This window comes from Panthera onca, chromosome B1 (assembly GCF_046562875.1).
Source record: "Panthera onca isolate mPanOnc1 chromosome B1, mPanOnc1 haplotype 2, whole genome shotgun sequence".
NCBI classification, from domain to species: domain Eukaryota; kingdom Metazoa; phylum Chordata; class Mammalia; order Carnivora; family Felidae; genus Panthera; species Panthera onca.
Window position 1 is genome coordinate 32451925 of NC_138342.1, and position 18324 is coordinate 32470248.

Sequence of the window (18324 nt, forward strand, 5' to 3'; positions counted from 1 at the left end):
TCAAGAGTCCGCCTCTTAACCAATTGAGCCACCCAAGCATCCCTGGAATTTATTATCTTTGACTGGACTTTTCTTTCCTCTCATTTTTTTTTTAAATTTAAATTTTAGTTAACATACAGTGCAATATTAGTTTCAGGAGTAGAATTCAGTGATTCATCACATACAACACCCAGTGCTCATCCCAACAAGTGCCCTTCTTAATACCCATCACCCATCTGGCCCATCTCCCACCCATCAACCCATAGTTTGCTGTCTGTCATTAAGAGTCTCTTGTTTCTGTTTCCCTCTCTTCTCTTCCCCCACCTTCCCATATGTTCATCTGTTTTGTTTCTTAAATTTGACTGGATTGTTTTTTTAAATTTGGCTATAGTATAACTGCAAAAGTGGGATGAAATTCCATAAAATCTTCCAGTGTCTCAATCTTCTCTTACTGCAATGATTCAAAACCTGGTATTTAGGGATAATCAGAAATTTTAAAAAAGGGTTTTCCTGAGAAGTGTGTTTAACCATTAATAAGCCTTCCCCACCTCCCCCTTTTATAAACCGTAGGGACTTCCCAAACCTTTTAGCTAGTTATTACGGACTGGAATGCTCCAAAAGGTGGATTTAAAGTGCAGTCTTTCTCCAGGTTGAACAGGGAAACCTGGTTTTAGAGTACCAGTTAACAGCAACCTGCAGTCATGCTCCTCTGATTGCAATCTGCCTTCCCTCTATTCCAATATCCTTTGCTGTAATAAATCATTCTTTCAGTTGTGCAGTAGCATGTAAGGGCTGCCCGCTTAATCTTTAATTGGTTAAGCAGTTACAAGCTCAAATTATATAGTGTGAAAAATATCACAATAGATCACAGTATTGTCAATTTCCCCCGAAGAACTCTGGCATTCTCAAGCTTAACAAAGCCCATCTCTGTCACACATTAATTATTGCAATGTCCTTGAAACCGAGAGTAGCATAGTTATTGCTATTTGCAAAGAGAGCATATTTCTGTGTCCTGCATGTCAGCCTGCGTGTGTGTGTGCGTGTGTGTGTGCATGTGTGTGTGTTTGAAGGACACATAGATCTTGAATTAAGGCCTCCCTTTCTGTACATCATTGCTCAAGTGCCTTTATATGGGTTCCTTCCACCCTGGCCAACTTACCTTTTAAGACTCAGATTACATCCCCTCCCCCAGGAAGTCTTCCCTCACTTCTGTCTTCCTCCTTCATTTAGGTGCTCCTTGTCTGGGCTCCCATAACACTCGTTCCAGGAGTCCCCAAACACTTATCAGGTAATTTCCATATCAGGCATCTAGCTTGGTACTGGGAATTCAAAGATGGATAAAACCAATTTCTCAAGGAGTAAGCCCCAGCCCAGGCCTTTCCAAACTGTCTGGGTCACCTGTCTCTGCTGTGGGACTATGCCTGGTATAAGGTAACTGTTATATTAATAAATGGATGAATAATTAAAAGACCTCCACTTCAGCAATATGTTAATAATCAAAAGCCTTAATGTGTAATGTACTCCAATTAAATTTTACCGTAAACTGGTAATAAAAATCAAGTCTTGGTGCTGAGATGGTGGGGGAGGTTCTACACTGCTCAAGTATTGTGGTGGTATTAATTAAACAGGAAGGAAAGATGGATTCTCAAACACTGGCTTGTTTCAGGCATAGGTAAGTCAACCTGGGTCCCAGAGCTTATACAATTGGTCCTCAAGAGAGGCAGGACAATGTCCTCTCGCCTCCTTCTCTGACCTCCCTTTTGCTCCTCCATCACCATCCATCCCATCGAAATGAGCACAGTCTCTAGAATATGGCCTATGTGATTTCTGTCTCTGATGAAATTTCTTGCACTAAAACATGCCATTGAAAAATATCATTTTGCTCATGTTAATCTAATTGTTCTGTAAAAAAGCAACGATTACTGAATAATGGAGAACTTTTCTTCTAGTATTAGTCTGTTATTTAGATAGCTAGAATAAAATAGACAAGTTTTTAAAATACTTTTTTTCCTGCTGAATTTTTCACTCTGAATAAAGCATAAAATAAAGAAAATCTCGCTATGATGTAATTATTAAGCACTGTTGGTTTGTTTTGATATCATGGAACTTTGTTATGATAAATTGTTTAAAAAATAAAACCTATATCATCCGTTTGCCAAAATAGGCGGGGGAATAGAGATGATATCCTGTCTCTGTGTAGCAAATTTCAAGTAGGAAAATGTGTTTGAACCCAGTAAGCAGAAAGAAACTTTCCAGGGACTCGATTCACAGCCTTTCTTCATCCATGTGTAGGTGTTTGTGCATTGTAATTACTATCTTTCACCACAGGGGATCTTGAGATGAGTTAAAAGATTTTAACTCCGATAAGTAATCTATTAAACAATTATTTGTTGAGCCTTTTTTTCTGTTTTTTTCTTTGTTCATTTGTTTTGTTCATTAAATTCCACATGAGTGAAATCATATGGTATTTCTCTTAGCATTACACTCTCTAGATTGATCCGTGTTGTTAGAAATGGCAAGATCTCATGCTTTTTTTTTTCAAAAAAATTTTTAACGTTTATTTATTATTGAGAGACACAGAGATGAGCAGGGGAGGGGTAGAGAGAGGGGAGACACAGAATCTGAAGTAGGCTCCAGGCTCTGAGCTGTCAGCACAGAACCCAACGCGGGGCTCAAACTTACGAACTGTGAGATCATGACCTGAGCCAAAGTCAGTCGCCCAACCAACTGAGCCACCCACGTGCCCCTGTTGAGCCTATTTTATGAGCATCTAGAACCCAAAGCTTCAATCTGTGCAAGTCTTCTCACAACCACCAAATAATCCAGTTCTGCAAAGGTACTTTGATACATGGGTAGACACAAGAGAAGCATTGCTGCATAGCAATACTTGTGGTAGAGTATTGTTTGTAGCCTCCAAGCATTGTTGGAACACAGAGATTCATGATATAAAACCCCCATTAGAAGTGCTTATGAAAGGCATTTGTATTGGATAATTTTTTTCCCAAGAAAAAGAAACTTCCCTTCCCTACACAGAGAGTCCAAGATTAAGATGCAACAGAGGGTTAAGAGCATGGAGTTTGAAACCTAGACCACCTGGGTTCAAATCTCAACTCCGCCACTTAATAGCTATGTGACCTTGAGTAAGTTACTTAACCTCTCTGCCTTAATTTTTACACCTGTAAATTGGGGTGATTGATAATAGTCCTTACCTACTGATTCAAAACTGGTATTTAGGGATAATTGGGAAGGAAAAAAAAAAGGATTTTCCTGGAAACTGTGTTTAACCATTAATAAATCTTTTTTTTTTACATTTTTAAAAAAATTATAGGGACATCACAAACATTTTAGTTTGTGATTGTGCATTGAAATGCTCCAAAAGGGGGGATATAAGGTGCAGCTGTGAGTGGTATGATATTAAAACCAATTAACTAATAAGTACCAAGTGTTTAAAATAGTGGCTGGCACATAATTAGTGCTACAGTCACTCCCACTTATCCGGGTTTCACTCTCCTCGGTCTCAGTTACCGGTGGTCTGGAAGGCAGATGATCCTCCTGATGAATCGCCAGAAGGTCAGAAGTAGCCTAAAACTGCATCACAAGGCCTAATTCATTCATCTCCCTTCATCTCATCAAGGAAGCATTTTATCATCTCACATCACCACAAGAAGAAAGGTGAGTACAGTAAGCTATTTCAAGAGAGGGACCACGTTCTTAGAACTTTTCTTATAGTATATTGTTATAATTGTTCTCTCAGGATTATTGTTAACCTCCTACTGTGCCTAGTTTATTAATTAAACTATGTGTAGAAAGAACGTAGTGTACATAGAGTTCGGTACTATCCGTGGTTTCAGGCATTCACTGAGGGTCTCGGAACATGTCCCCCACAGACAAGGGGAGACTACTGAACCATTGTTAATACCCTCCCCAACTCCTATCCCAACATTTGGCCCTTTTGGCAGTGATCGTATGAGCTATGACTGCCCTAAAGCAACTGAAAAAATAGAGCAGATACATATATATATATATATATATATATATATATATATATATATATATATATCTCTTTTAGTGTGAGTAAAGGAAGTCTCTCCCCAAATGCACATGGCTAGAAGTTAGACTTGGAAGTGGAAAATAATCACTTTGAGAACCCCACCCCATACGCTTCCTTAGAGCAAACCACTTCCTGTCCCAACATTTTCATGTAAGGGGAAAATAAACATTTAAAGACAGCTAGAAAGAATCAAGGCTCCATATAAGGATACAAACTGATGCCTGTCATTACCAGATGCCAAATCCCAGAAAGGACTATCTCTGAAACAAGTGTTTAAACTAAACAGAGCAAATTGTCAGTTGGGGGAGGGGAGGAGTGAAGGTTTTTTTTAAGTCACTATTTTCTATTAAGCATTTCAGAGAGAGAGGGGAGAGACAGAGAAGGAGGCTCTGGTTTGTACTAAAAAGGAATTAAAATAAAAAGCAGACTCCAGTTCCCTGGGCAAACGAGCCCTTGTCTTAATCTCAGTTCTGTCACTGACAAGCTCTGTGATGTGAACTTGGGTGAAACCCTCAGCCTCCAGGGCTTCGGTTTTCCTCAGCTGTAAAATGGAGGAGTTAGCCAGATGATCTATAAGATTTCCTACAGCTCAGACATCCTATGACTTTACTAAATAAAATAGATGTTAGATGTTATATTCAGCAGGCAACAGAAGCCAAGTCTGGAAACTTAAGCAGGAAAAGGATATTTTACAAAGATATTATTGGTAGCTCACAGAATCAAAGGGAAGGCTAGAGAACCAGACTCAGAACCAAGGCAGTTTGATGGGAGTTCGGGGTGTGTTGGGGAGTTTAAAAGCAGGAATGACTCAACTCTGCTGCTGGAATGAATAAGCTCCAGTCATTTTTTTCTTGCCCGTACATCATTGCACCTATAAACCAAAGTCCTGATAAAGAAGGTCAAATTGGTCTAGCTCTGGCCACATGTCATCCGTTGGCTGATTAGCAAGAAACTTTGATTAACAGTCCTATCAAGACATTGTTCCATGGGTCAAAGGCAATTCCCTAAAAGGAAATTGGCATACGGTTATGAAAGAAATATAATGCCTACTGTGTGGCTCTTCATTACAGATGTGCCTGCTTTTGTAATATCACACACTGATACCACTCTTCTGTGTGAAAATAGATGTGCTATTTTTACAGTCCATCTGAAAATAGACATAATTTTGGAGAGAGATAATGATGCCGTGACAACTTTGTGAAGACCCATCATGAAAGTTTTGGCACTGAGACATGCTTAAAAGAATAGCCTTAGCACGCCTCAAGAGATTGTTCTGGGGGAAAAACCAAGCCTGTGTTTTATTTTTAAACACATCTCCCTGCACATCTCCTTGGAATTGAGGAGAAACATTCACAGAGGCACCTGACAGTTTTCTTCTTCTTCCTCTTCCATGCTTACAGAGCCGTGTTTGGATTCTGATGGTCAATTCCTCCCCCCTCCTTAAGAACCACTCAAATCATGATCCTGCTATACTAGCCACAAAAGTGGCTAGGTACAAAAGCATATTTTATATACTTCAGTCTAGGACTGAATCCACATATTGTTCCTGAGATCACAGGCAAATTGGTGAGCTTCTCAGGCCTCAGTTCCTTAGGGACAATGACACCTGTCTCCAGGAATCATTGTAAGGAAGAAGTGAGACTATCTGTGGCATGTGCCTGACATACAGAGGGGCTCAGTAAATTGTTCTTTATCCAAAAAATATGTATTAAGAACTTTCTGTAAGCCAAGTATCATGCCAGCTTCCAGGAATATTATGGTGAGCAGAATCAGTCTAGAAAGGGAGATAGACATTAATTGATAACCATGAAAATAATTGTAAAAAGCAGATATTGAAAGGGTTATGAGGGCTGAGAAAGTATATACTTGGGAAATTCCACCTCTCCAGAAAGATCATAAAAAAACTATCTTCAATGTTGCTTAAAGCCACCTTCTTGAAAAGCCTACCCTGCTTACCCCCAGCTGGAAATGATTCTACTGGCCTGTGAATTCTCAGCAGGAAGCGTGGAGCCTGTAGATGACATTTATCTTACCCTATCTTACCCTTGTGTCTAGCATTATAACTAGGAGTAGTGTATCCTGTCTCCTCTACTAGAGTATAGATTCTTTGCAGGCAGACACCAGGCCATCCACATGTTTGAATGCTTCACAATATCTATTAAAGTCTATTATTTCAATAAATAAGTGAAATTAGCTTTCAGGAAGCTGCCACAATTTAACAGAATTTGAAGCTTAATTTATGCCTTTTGTAAGCCAAGTTCCCATTGATTTCCAAGTCATTTGTCTGAACATAATAGGCAATGTTCAAGGAAACAATAATTTGGCCTATTATAAATCATATAATATCTATCCCTCAAGGAGTGTGATATCCCTCAACTCCTGCTGAATAGTCCCAGACCTGAACTTGACCTATTAATCAAGTTTACAGGGACAATAAAAAGTGAGACTAGTAGAATTCCATTTTCCAAATCTTCAAAACCTAAATGCTATGATTAGAATCTCAGTTTGTGATCTAGAAAAAGAAAGGAGAGGAGAGGAGGAGAGAGGTGGGGAGGGGAGAAGAGGGGATGGGAGAGAGGGAGAGGATACCAAAAAACCCTCTGTATGCTGAATCATTCATTCCTGTTAGTTTGCTTAATATTAAACCTGACCCTGCCATTAAAATCTAGAAATCTTCTCAGAAAAGCAATTTTAACCATATAATGACGCCAGGAGATTAAATTCCACCTGAATTCTGGAAAGGTGTTTTTATATTTTTCAATGTTAAAAATCGTCTATATGTGCTCTTATTATAATTAATAACTACTCTTGACATCAGTGATAGCTATAAATGATATGAACGCTGAAAGAATCAGAAGAAACATTTTGCTATTATGTTTCAATATTCAAGTTTCACTTAGTATTTCACTTAAAGTCATTTGATTTTGGTATCTTTGAATTTTTTAAAGCATCCTCAGTGCCAAAAGGAGACAAAATTTATAAATCCAAACAAATACATTAACAAACAACCCAGGCCCTCTTAAGTAATTTGCCAAATAGAAACAATCCCTCTGTATAGGAAACCCATCAAATCAGAATCTGCAATGTGGGCTAATGAGAGAAAGGATTTTCATCCTTGACCTTGGTTTTTGGTTCCTTTCAATATCAAAATCTTGAGGCCACTGTAGTTGTATAATGATAGATAAACAAGGAGAGGAAGCATTCCATTACTGTTTTTATGGGTGTCATCAGCTTGTTTTCCATGAATCATGATGGCTTCCTGAAAAAACTCTGGTTTCTTTGATCTCGTGGGCCAAATGAATGCTCTTGAGCCAGTTTTCATCAGCCAGTGACCATTCCTACTGTTCCCATTGTGCATTCTCAGCTGGACCCATATATTTACTAGTTAACTCATTCCTGAAATAAAATTATGAGTATTCTTCAAAAGGGTTTGGTCCAAATGGTCCGGAGGAATTCAGAGGGATATTCTGAAGATAAAGAGAAAAAAAGACAAATATTATTCATGCAAGAATGTTATTATCTGAAAAGAATTAGTGGAGAATAATTTTTAAACCATTTATTAAAACTGTGTCTTATAAGGACACCAAAAATCTTCTCAATATCACTGATTAAGAGCTCTTTCTAATCCTGTGGTAGACAATGGAGCCTCCGTTATAAACCTAGGAAGACAGTGTGGCTAGTGGTAACAAACGTCTCAGCCTAGGACCCAGGAAACTAGGGTCTCCTTAAGCCTCTGTCACCACAGTATGTTTGGGTTATTGTCCTCTTCTATAAAATAAAGTGTAAGTGTTCACGCCAAGTTTCTTTTAAAGAAACACAGAAGTTGGGACTTAATATTCATTCAACAAATACTTATTGAACATGTATTATGTACTAGGCAGCATTTCCATTGAATGAGCTGTCTCTCCATTATGCTCCCTGAGTCCCCTATGAATGAATACCTGTATCATGTTATTGGCACTCAATCTGATTTCTCCACTGACTGCATGTTACTTTGACAATGAGCAGCAGAATTCTTGGCATACAGTAGGTGCTCAAAAAGTATTTGGTGAATGAAAGGGGATCTCTTCATATGAAAGGTTGAACATCCCAGAACGAGGACCAGGATGAGAGATATCAAGCATAATATTTCATTAAAGCAATCACATGATTACATTAAAGTCTACCTAGCAATTTCTAAGCCAACAGCAGACTCTGATTCCACTAAGACCCAAACACTAAGACCTGCTTCTCTCTAGTCCTGAACACAAATATATACTTGGCATTCAGTTTCCAGTTTGACATTTTGAGCCATTTACAGTCTATCCCTTCGGTTGCCTCTCTAGATCTGCACTCCACTTCTTTCCCACCCTCCAGTTACCCTTGAGGCCAGTCTATATGAACTACCTCAATCAAGCTCCATTGTCCTCTAGCTCTGATTGGGTTTGACCAATGGTAAGTACTAGCACATCGGGGAAAGAGAGAACAGCCAAACTGAGATATTTATTCTCTCTTCAGGGCAATTGCAGGCTGTTGTGTCACTTGGCCAAAAGTCACAGTCCTTATCAGGCAGCCCTCCCCATATATTGTGTGTGTGTGTGTGTGTGTGTGTGTGTGTATGTGTATGTCTGCGCCTGTGCCTATCTTTCTGGGTTCCTTGCCCCTTTAGTCTTAGGGATAGTAGCAGTGCCCTACTGTTAACTAGTTTTAGGGTGTTACACTCTCTTTTTGGGTTTTCCCACATCTCGGCTTAATAGACCCTTTATTAAACTCACCTCAAATGATTCAGTTTGAGTATACTATTGGTTTCCTGCTAGAATCTTGACTAATTACCCAAGTGTCATAAAGAATAAATGATCTAGTAATGCACGCGCACACACACACACACACACACACACACATTGGACTATTACTCAACTATAAGGAGAATGAAATCTTGCCATTTGCAATGACATGGATGGACCTAGAGAGTAATAATTTGCTTATTATATTAAGCAAAGTAAGTCAGTAGAGAAAGACAAATACCCTATGATTTCACTCATATGTGAAATTTAAGGAACAAAGCAAACAAACACAGGGGAAAAAGAAAAGAGAGGAAAACCGAGAAACAGACTCTTAACTATAGGGAACAAACATGGTTACCAAAGGGGAGGGGGAGGTGGGTTGGGGATGGTGAAATAAGTGATGGGGATTAAGGAGTGCATGTGTTATAATGAGCACAGGTGTTGTATGGAGGTGTTGAATCACTAAATTCTACACCTGAAACAAACAAACAAAGTCTAGATCATTTATTCTTATCACCACCAAGGACAATTAAAGGATACTAATAAATGCTAGGGTCTTTCCTCTTCCCTGTTATAATTTTTATATCCCCTACCACAGCTATCAATAGTGCCTTAACATAACAGCTACTTAGTAAATATTTGTTGAATAAATGAAAAATAATTCTAAGAGGGGTGCCTGGGTGGCTCAGTCAGTTTAGCGTCAGACTCTTGATCTCAGCTCAGGTCTTGATCTCAGGGTCGTGAGTTCAAGTCCGCATTGGATTCCATGCTGGATGTGGAGCCTACTTAAAAAATATACAGTGAAACCTTGGTTTGCGAGCATAATTCATTCCGGAAACATGTTTATAATGCAAAGCACTTGTATATCAAAGCAAATTTCAAGAACCATTGGCTCAGTAATCACGTGATGTTTGTTCAGCATCATTACTACTTGTATTACAAGACATCGCTCATTTTTCAAGCGTTTATCAAGTTAAAATTTATTAGAAATGTTTGCTTGTCTTGAGGAACACTCATAGACAAGTTATTTACAATCCAAGGTTTTACTGTATATACATTTGGAAGGCACTTCTGACCATAGTTTGGGATTCAAGCACATGAAAATCAATGTACATTAGATTTATTATCAGATCCTATATTGAGGGAAGTTTTTAATTTCAGTAATTGAGGATCAGTGGGTAGTCTGGCTTTATAAATTTACATTCTCTCTTTTCTCATGTTCTGACTAAAGAACGATTAGCCTCCTGGAATTATGTATGATCCAACCTTAGGAAACAGCCAAGGGATGAGCTGACATCTCAGGGGCACATGTTGTTTAATAGACTAAGAGATTAGTTTATTGGTCCTTCCTAGACCTTGGAGAAAATAGTGATTTTATTTCATGCCATCTAATTCATATGAAGTACTTTTGCAAGTTCATCACCTTCTGTCTCCTACACCCAGATAGAAATGAAGTTTGAGGTAAACTGCATCTCCTTGGATCTTTCATGTTTATAACGAATAAAGACAAATCATCAGTAAAGCCCAGTCTTCACTCACCGTGTATACTGATCTTGCAGATGCATCGTGGAAGTAACTTCTAGTTCTGGTATTGGAGGAAGCGCTTTCTTGACCGGAGTCAAGGGCAGTCTCTGCTTGGTCCCTATTTTTTAAGAAGGAAAGCTGTTCTGGTCTGTATGCAGTCAATAGCAATGCAAAAACAGATACAACATTTTCCAATGTACTAAGAGAACCATGCCCTCCATCTAGCAAGGATATTGGTAGTTTCCATCACTTGCTAGATTTCCTGTCTACAATTGTGACACCTTTAACCCATTTCTCTCAACTCTGTTTCTTTCATTTCTCCTCCCCACCCCCACTTCCTGAGCACAAGACCTGCAGCATAGTTAAAGGGGGAGCAAAGTAGAGAAAAACATTCTTAGCGTTCAATGCCAAGTAGAAAGAAAAAAACTTTAGTTGGAAACTGACTACAAACATTTCCTTCTTTGCATTTTGTTAAAACAGGTCCCTAAGAAGAATATCAAGGACATCTCTGATTTCAGGGACAATTTTAGCAAGAAGCCAAGTTACAAATCAGATGAATTCTAATCTGTCCTCCTTTTCTAGGACTATGTGACATCAAGTCCTTCTAATATTATCTTCAGCTGACTTCAAGGTAGGAGGTGAAATTTCAGACCCATGGCATATGGTCTTTCTTTCATTCCACTGGGATCTGGGGTCTTGCTTTTCTGGTTTTTATATTGAAACTTGAGTTTTACATAATACATGTAGTTTTTGCTTCACAGATGTCTCTTCTTTTTATACAAAGCCCTGGACATGAATGGAAATGAGGTGACCTATAATTTAAAGAGAAGTTTGAGCAGCTGCTTCTTAAGAAGACAAATCAAAAAGGAAGATTTAAGTGTAATCAAGAATATGATGCTTATCAAAGGAAATTTTTTTTAATTTTTTAAAATTTCCATATGCATCAAAAAAAAAAAAAAGAATATGATGCTTCTTATCCATGAAGATGATTAAACACTGGTATAGGTTACCGAAATAGAAATACTGTGAAACCATCTGTCAGAATTATACTCTTTTAATTAGAAAAAAATTTAATAAGACTTATTTTTGTATTTAATTTTCTGAATAAAAAATACAGTCACATGATTAAAATTTTATAAACTAGGGAGGGATATTAGGGATATTATTCCCCTTTACCCCATTTCCTACAGACAGCCACTTTCTACCACATCACATACATAATTCTTTCCCTTCTTTCCTTCCTCTGCCACAGGCAACCAAGGATTTTAGTTTTTTTGTAGATAGATAGATGATATAGATACATAGATACATAGATTTATATGTTTATATGTATGTATATGTTATTTTTATCTTTATGTAAATGATAGCATACTATACACATGTGTGTAGATTTAATGATCTATCTCAGAGATCTTTCCCCAAAAATTCTTCCACATTCTTTTTTACAACTTTCTGGTATTCCATAGTGTGGATGTATCATCAAAGCACCTTCCTGTCAGATTGTGTCTAATCTGGTATTGTAAACACACTAGCGATAAACATTGTATATATGTCATTTCTCTCCTATATTAGTAATCCATAGGAGAAATCCCTAGAAATAGAATTGCTGGCTCAAAGGGCTTGTACATTTGTAACTTTGATAGTTATTGCCAAATTACATATCACAGCAGTTGTAGCACATTAGCCTCTTGGTTTACCTTAGTAAAGTATAAGAGTGCAGGGCACCTACTGCCTCTGTCCACAGAGGGTGATGTCAAACTTCTGGATTTTTACCAATCTGGTAGATTAAAATGGCATTTCAGTGTAGCTTTAATTTTCATTTCCACCTGAATGTAAGCTCAACAGAGATCTTTGTTTGGTTCACTGCTGTGTCTCCTATACCCAGAAGGCCAACATTATTGGCACATAGTAGACATCAAAATAAAAAAATTTAAAAAAAAAGTCTTTTGAAAGAATTTATTCTGAATGAGGCCAAACAACTTTTCATACATTTAAGAGCCATTTGTAGTTCCTTTTCTATAAACAGTCCATTTTTATCCTTTACTCATTTGCCTACTGGTTTATGGTCTTTTCTCCATTAATTATTAGAACTTCCTTATTTACCAGGAAAAATTGCTTATCGTATGTGATGAACTGCAAATAACTTTTCCCTAACGGTTTTTGCTGTGTTCATTCTTGTAGTCAAATTTATCAGTCTTTTAACTGAATTTTTTGCCATGGATCGAAAGCACTACTTTGTGGTTATAAATGGATTCTACTGTTGTTTCTCCTATTACTTTTATGGTTTCATGTTTACATTAAAATTATTGATGCTTTTGAAATTTACCCTAGCAGTAGTGTGAACTCTGGATTAAGCACATTTTTTTTTCTCTAGATGATTATTCAGTTGTCACAACACCCTTCATTCAGTAGCCCTTCTCTTTCCTACTGATTAGATGTGCCCCTTTTATCATTTACTCAAGTCCTAAACTTTCTAATTTGTCATTAGATATTTTTCTCTACTTATGTACCAGTACCGTGGTGAAACAGATACTTCTCTTCTTTCTTATTCCATGTCAATTTTTTCTTGGCTGTTACTGACAGCCTATTTTTCATCAGGATATTAAAATGACCTTGTTTATGATTTAGGAAAAATTGGCATCTTTATATATTCATCTTCCAATTCAAGAATATAATAGACCATTTGTTGTTGTTCAAGTCATTTTTATGTCTCTCAGGAGCATTTTTCTGAGGTTTACTTTAGAAAGATCTTATATGTTTCTTTATATTAATTTTATTCCTATTTTATCTTTTTATGGTTGTTTTAAATGCGTAACTGGTTGTATTTACATATATGAATGCCATAGATTTTTTTGTATTTTGTATCCTATCCCTATTGAATTTTATTTTTAAAGAATGTTTTTAAGAGAAATCTGTTAAATTTTCCAGGTACACAAAGTGATCATTTTACCTTTCCAATTTGTTAACCAGGTATTTCTGTCTCTTACCTAATTGTGTTGGCCAGTACTTTGAGGATGGTGGTAGATAAAGTGAAAATATTGGACATTCTTGAAAATTTCTGACTTTAGCTAGGCATGCTTTTAGTGTTCTCCTAGTAAATATGATTCTGGGTTTTTGAGACAGATATATTTTATCATGTTAAGGAAGTACTTATTTATTTTATTTTGGGGAGTTTTATGAAGGATGGGCATTATTGTGTGTCAAATGCATTTTTTAGGATGTATGGAGATAACCAAACAAATTTTATGAGTGACATTAATAGATATCTCCTAATGGCGAACTGTTCCTGTATTCTTGGAATAAGCTCCTCTTTATCACAGTAGAAGTGTTTATGTATGTATATATACATATATTTTTTTAAAACTGAGCTACTCGATTATTTTGCTAATATTTGTTTAGAATTTTTGCACAGAAATGAGAAAGGATGAAATATGGCCTTTTGTAGCAACGTGGATGGAACTGGAGAGTGTTATGTAAGTGAAATAAGTCAGACAGAGAAAGACAGATACCATATGTTTTCATTCTTATGTGGATCCTGAGCAACTCAACAGAAAACCATGGGGGAGGGGAAGGGGGAAAAAAAAGAGAGGGAGGGAGGCAAATCATAAGAGACTCTTAAAAACTGATAATAAACTGGGGGTGGATGGGGGTGGGAGGGAGGGGAGGGTGGGTGATGGGCATTGAGGAGGGCACCTGTTGGGATGAGCACTGGGTGTTGTATGGAAACCAATTTGACAATAAATTTCATATTAAAAAAAAAAAGAATTTTTGCACAGAAATACATAAGATTGCCCACTGATTTCATTTTAGACACAATCTTTCTTAGTTTTAAATATTACTAATGTTGGGATGCCTTAATGGCTCAGTTGGTTAAGCGTCCCACTCTTGATTTCGGCTCAGGTCATGATCTCACGGTTCATGAGTTCAAGCCCCGTGGCAAGCCCCGCAGTGCAGAGCCTGCTTGGGATTCTCTCTCTTTCATTCTCTCTCTGCCCCTCCCATGTGTACTCTCTCCCTCTTTCTCAAAAGAAATAAACTTAAAAAAATAAAAAACATTTTAAAATAATAATAATGATAATAATAATAAATCTTACTATGTTTATTTCAAAATAGAATTAAGAAGCATCCTTCTTTTCTATGGTCAATAACAGTTTAAATACCATTGGAAATATCTATTTTTTAGAGATCAGTAAAATTCCCCTGTGAACTGCTCCTTCTGTTACTTTTTCAGGGATAACTGACAAATTTTCTATTTATTCTATGATAATTGTTTTGTTTAGATTTTCTATTTCTTCTGGTACCAGGTTTTGTAAATTTTTCTAGAAAATTATTGATCTTAATTAGAGACATTAAAAAGTAGTAACTACTCTTTAAGGGACAGGAGTAGATGCCTTTTTTAAACCATTTCAACAGATATTAACAACCCTTCCATTCCTGTGGCAATGCTAAAATAACTGCCAAAGTTAGAATTCCTCCTTTAAAAAAAAAAAAATATATATATATATACATATATATATGTATATATATATATATATATACACATATATATGTGTGTGTGTATATATATATGTATACATATATACATATATACATATACACATATATATGTGTGTGTGTATATATATATGTATACATATATACATATATATATATACATATATACATATATACATATATATATATGTATATATATATATTATTTGAGAGATAGAGGGCATGTGAGCAGGGGAGAGGGGCAGAGGGAGAGAGAGATAGAATCTTAAGCAGGCTCCACACTCAGTGCAGAGCCCAACGAGGGGCTCAATCCCATGACCCTGGGTTCATACCTGAAATCAAGAGGTGAATGTTCAACCAACTGAGCCACCCAGGTGTCCCTAGAATTCCTTCTTATAGAGTATTTAACCTTCTAAAAGGTAAGTGACAAGGCTTTCCTGACTGGTTAGGACAAAGGTGAGAAAATGAGACCAGTCTTTACCTAGACAGACACAAAACTCTCATTTCCTTGCTCTCTTCCTCAAAGGGCCATTGCACTTGACCCTGTTAGCATCCTTTATTTTTACCTTATTATCAATAAGAACAACCACATCTATGGGGCTAGTTCTATCATCCCCATTTGTCTCACACTGAATCTGTGATTTTTGTCTTTCTAAATATGTGCTTCTCAGAGGTGGGTGTGGTAGGCAGAACTCTAAGATAGTCCCTGAGATTCCCACCCCCTGGGGTAATGCTCCATTTAATCCCCTGCCCTTGAGTGTGGGCGGGACCATGAATGGGATGTAGGTTACATTATATGGCAAAGATGAAATTTCTGCAGGTGTATTTAACATTCCAAATCAGTTGATTTTGAGTTATTCAAAAGGGAGACTATTCTGGGTGAGGCTGACCTAATGAAGTAAAAGCCCTTACAAAAGAGATGGGGCCTTCCCTGAGGTCAGAGAGGATCTCTTGTGAGGCTTAAAGAAGAAAACCACCATGCTGAACTATGGAAAGGGTCAGGTAGCAGAAGACTGCAGGTGGCCTCTAGGTCCTGAAGCAGCTTCTGGTAAACAGCCAGTAAGAAGCCAGAGCCATTAGTAAACAACCTCAAAGCAAAGCAAAACAAAACAAAACAAAACAAAAAACATCAAAAAAATGACTTCTGCCAACAACCTAAATGAGCTTAGAAGTAGAGACTCCAGATGACAATACAGGCTCCTCTCATCTTGATTTTAGCCTTGTGAGACCCTGAGATCCAGCAAAGCTGTGCCCACATCTCTGACCCACAGAAAATGAAATAATGTGTTCTTTTAAGCCACTAAATTTGTGGTCATTTGTCACACAACAAGAGAAAATTAGTAAAATGATCAACAGAACCTTGGCCTGAAAATCACCAGAACCTGGATTTAAAATGAAGGTTCTAGGGGCACCTGGGTGGCTCAGTTGGTTGAGCATCTGACTCTTGGTTTCGGCTCAGGTCAGGTCATGAGTTTGAGCCGCACATCAAAATAAATAAATAAACTTAAAAAAAAGTTTTTTAAAAAATAAAATGCAGTTAATAGAACTCTGTCCCAAATCTACTGAATTACAATCTCCCTTCAAAATGGTCCAGGAGCCTGAAATTTTACAGACATCCAAATTAATTCTGATGCACATTAAGACTTCAGAATGAACTTGCCATGCAGATAATTGCTTAGACAATCTTTGACAAAGCATCTGATACTATTCAGAAGTTGAGATTTGGAGACAGTTCTTTTTAAAGTTAAAATATCAAAAGAACCTATTCATGAAATTAACTAATTACCAAAGAAAATTAACAGAGCTCTTTTGGTTAGAAAGCCAAACTATTCATCATTTGCTGATTCATTTGGTTTGCTGATGTTGTATAATACGGTGTAACCGTAATTTACTACAGAATGCTATTATCTGTCAAAATGATAGCTAGTTGCAAATAACTCTCTAGTGGTACATTATATTCTGTTTCTCCTAGTACCCAAGGACATGTAACTTATATGCTAATAGGAAAACTTCTGAAAAATTGATAAAAAAGCAAAAAGGTAGAATATATGTCATTTTAATGCCTTCTTCAGAATAGCTAAGATGGGTGGGATATTTTTCTAGTTCTACACTGGGAAATAGAGTTTCTTTCAAACAAAATTAATTCACTAACACTAGTTAAGGCAGCAGAAGCAGTCAGGAATATCTTAAAACTTCACAGAAGTCTATTCATGAATTTGTCAAAGGTCTGAACCAAACATGTCTTTGACTTTTTTCAGGAACCTCAGAATGGGTTTTGGCCTTCCTGAATCTAGTGAACAAAATGGATTTCCAGTGGTAGAAACTTGGATTAAAAATAAAACTCCATGCCTTGTGTTCTTGAATAAACCCTTCTCACACTGGCCATGACAATGTCCACATTGTCTCTGATATTTTTCTTTTTCTCCTTCTTTTTTTTTTTTTTTTTTAGATTTCTATCACTTTTCAGAAGTGCTTTATATCTATGACATCTGGTTTGTAACTTCAATTCATCCTTCCAAAGTAATATTTGATTCCCACTGAGTAACAGAAACTTGCAAGGTGTTTTCTTCTCTTTGTTCCTGATGATTTTCATGTCAAAGACAAGGTACTTCTCCCACAGCACAGGTACCTCTAAAACTTCCTCATCCTAGCCACGATCTCTTCGCTGCTTAGAGGATTTGTCCCATCAATTTTTTATATTCATATTTCCAAAGCTACCGGTTCAGCTATCCTTGGTTATGAAATTGGAAAGACAAAATAGCTAAAACCAAAACAAAACGAGGAATAGTAAACAGGACTAGGTATCCGTACCATATATGATTCTGTGACCTCTATTTCCCCAATAGTGAATTTATCCAATTTTGTTGTAATTGCTTATTTGTCTGTCTCCTTGTGTGCAAAGACTGTATTTAATGCAGTTATATTCCCGAGAACCAACCTTGCAGTGTGACACATAATAGGTAAAAATATGTGTCGAATGACTGAAAGAATGTCATCTAACTTCTTTGTGCCTCATTTTTCTTAATAAAAGTGCATGGGTACGAGCTGTACAAGAAGTCAATTCTGGGGTGCCTCCTAGGAACTTGGAGATAAGGAAAATAAGATTGTCCTCTGAGAGTTAGCCTATAAAATCAACTCATAACCACAACAGAAGCATTATCTTCAGAAATCATTCCCAGGTCAAAGCCTATTAAATGTTAAAAGTGCTGAGCCATCAAGCTATCCCTAAAATGGGGAAGAAGGCCTTTCAAGCTGTGTTGGCAAAGGAATCTGCTTTAAGACCTACCAAGCAAGCCTTGGCCGTGATTTGACTCCCAGCATGGTTTTGTCTAAGGAGAGAGAGCACACGTGTTAGCTGTCGGAAGTGTTTGGGTCCGTATTTTCTCTCGGTTGTAATACTCATTGTGAATCAATACGTTGGCCTTCTTATAAACCTGTTTTGTGAGCTGGATTACGTAATGGATCTTTTTTGGTGAGCCACCACTGCAGGAGGCTGAGGCTTCAGGCCTGAAG

General features: G+C 37.2%; 1 protein-coding gene across 4 annotated transcripts in view; it reads right to left on the bottom strand.

The window, feature by feature from the left end:
- Nucleotides 1–2828: 2828 nt before the first annotated feature.
- The window catches only part of TMEM156 (transmembrane protein 156), a 56442-nt gene continuing 40946 nt past the window's right edge, over nucleotides 2829–18324 (bottom strand). For 2 of the 4 annotated variants that reach the window (XM_060655251.3, XM_060655250.3), the window contains exons 6-8: nucleotides 18098–18140; nucleotides 10333–10435; nucleotides 2829–7497 (exon numbers count right to left, since the gene is read on the bottom strand). In XM_060655251.3, coding sequence (XP_060511234.1) covers nucleotides 7438–7497; nucleotides 10333–10435; nucleotides 18098–18140 — 206 coding nt within the window. In that variant the 3' untranslated portion in view covers nucleotides 2829–7437. The remainder of the gene's footprint in view (nucleotides 7498–10332; nucleotides 10436–18097; nucleotides 18141–18324) is intronic. The other 2 variants (XM_060655253.3, XM_060655252.3) reach the window with 1 other exon arrangement.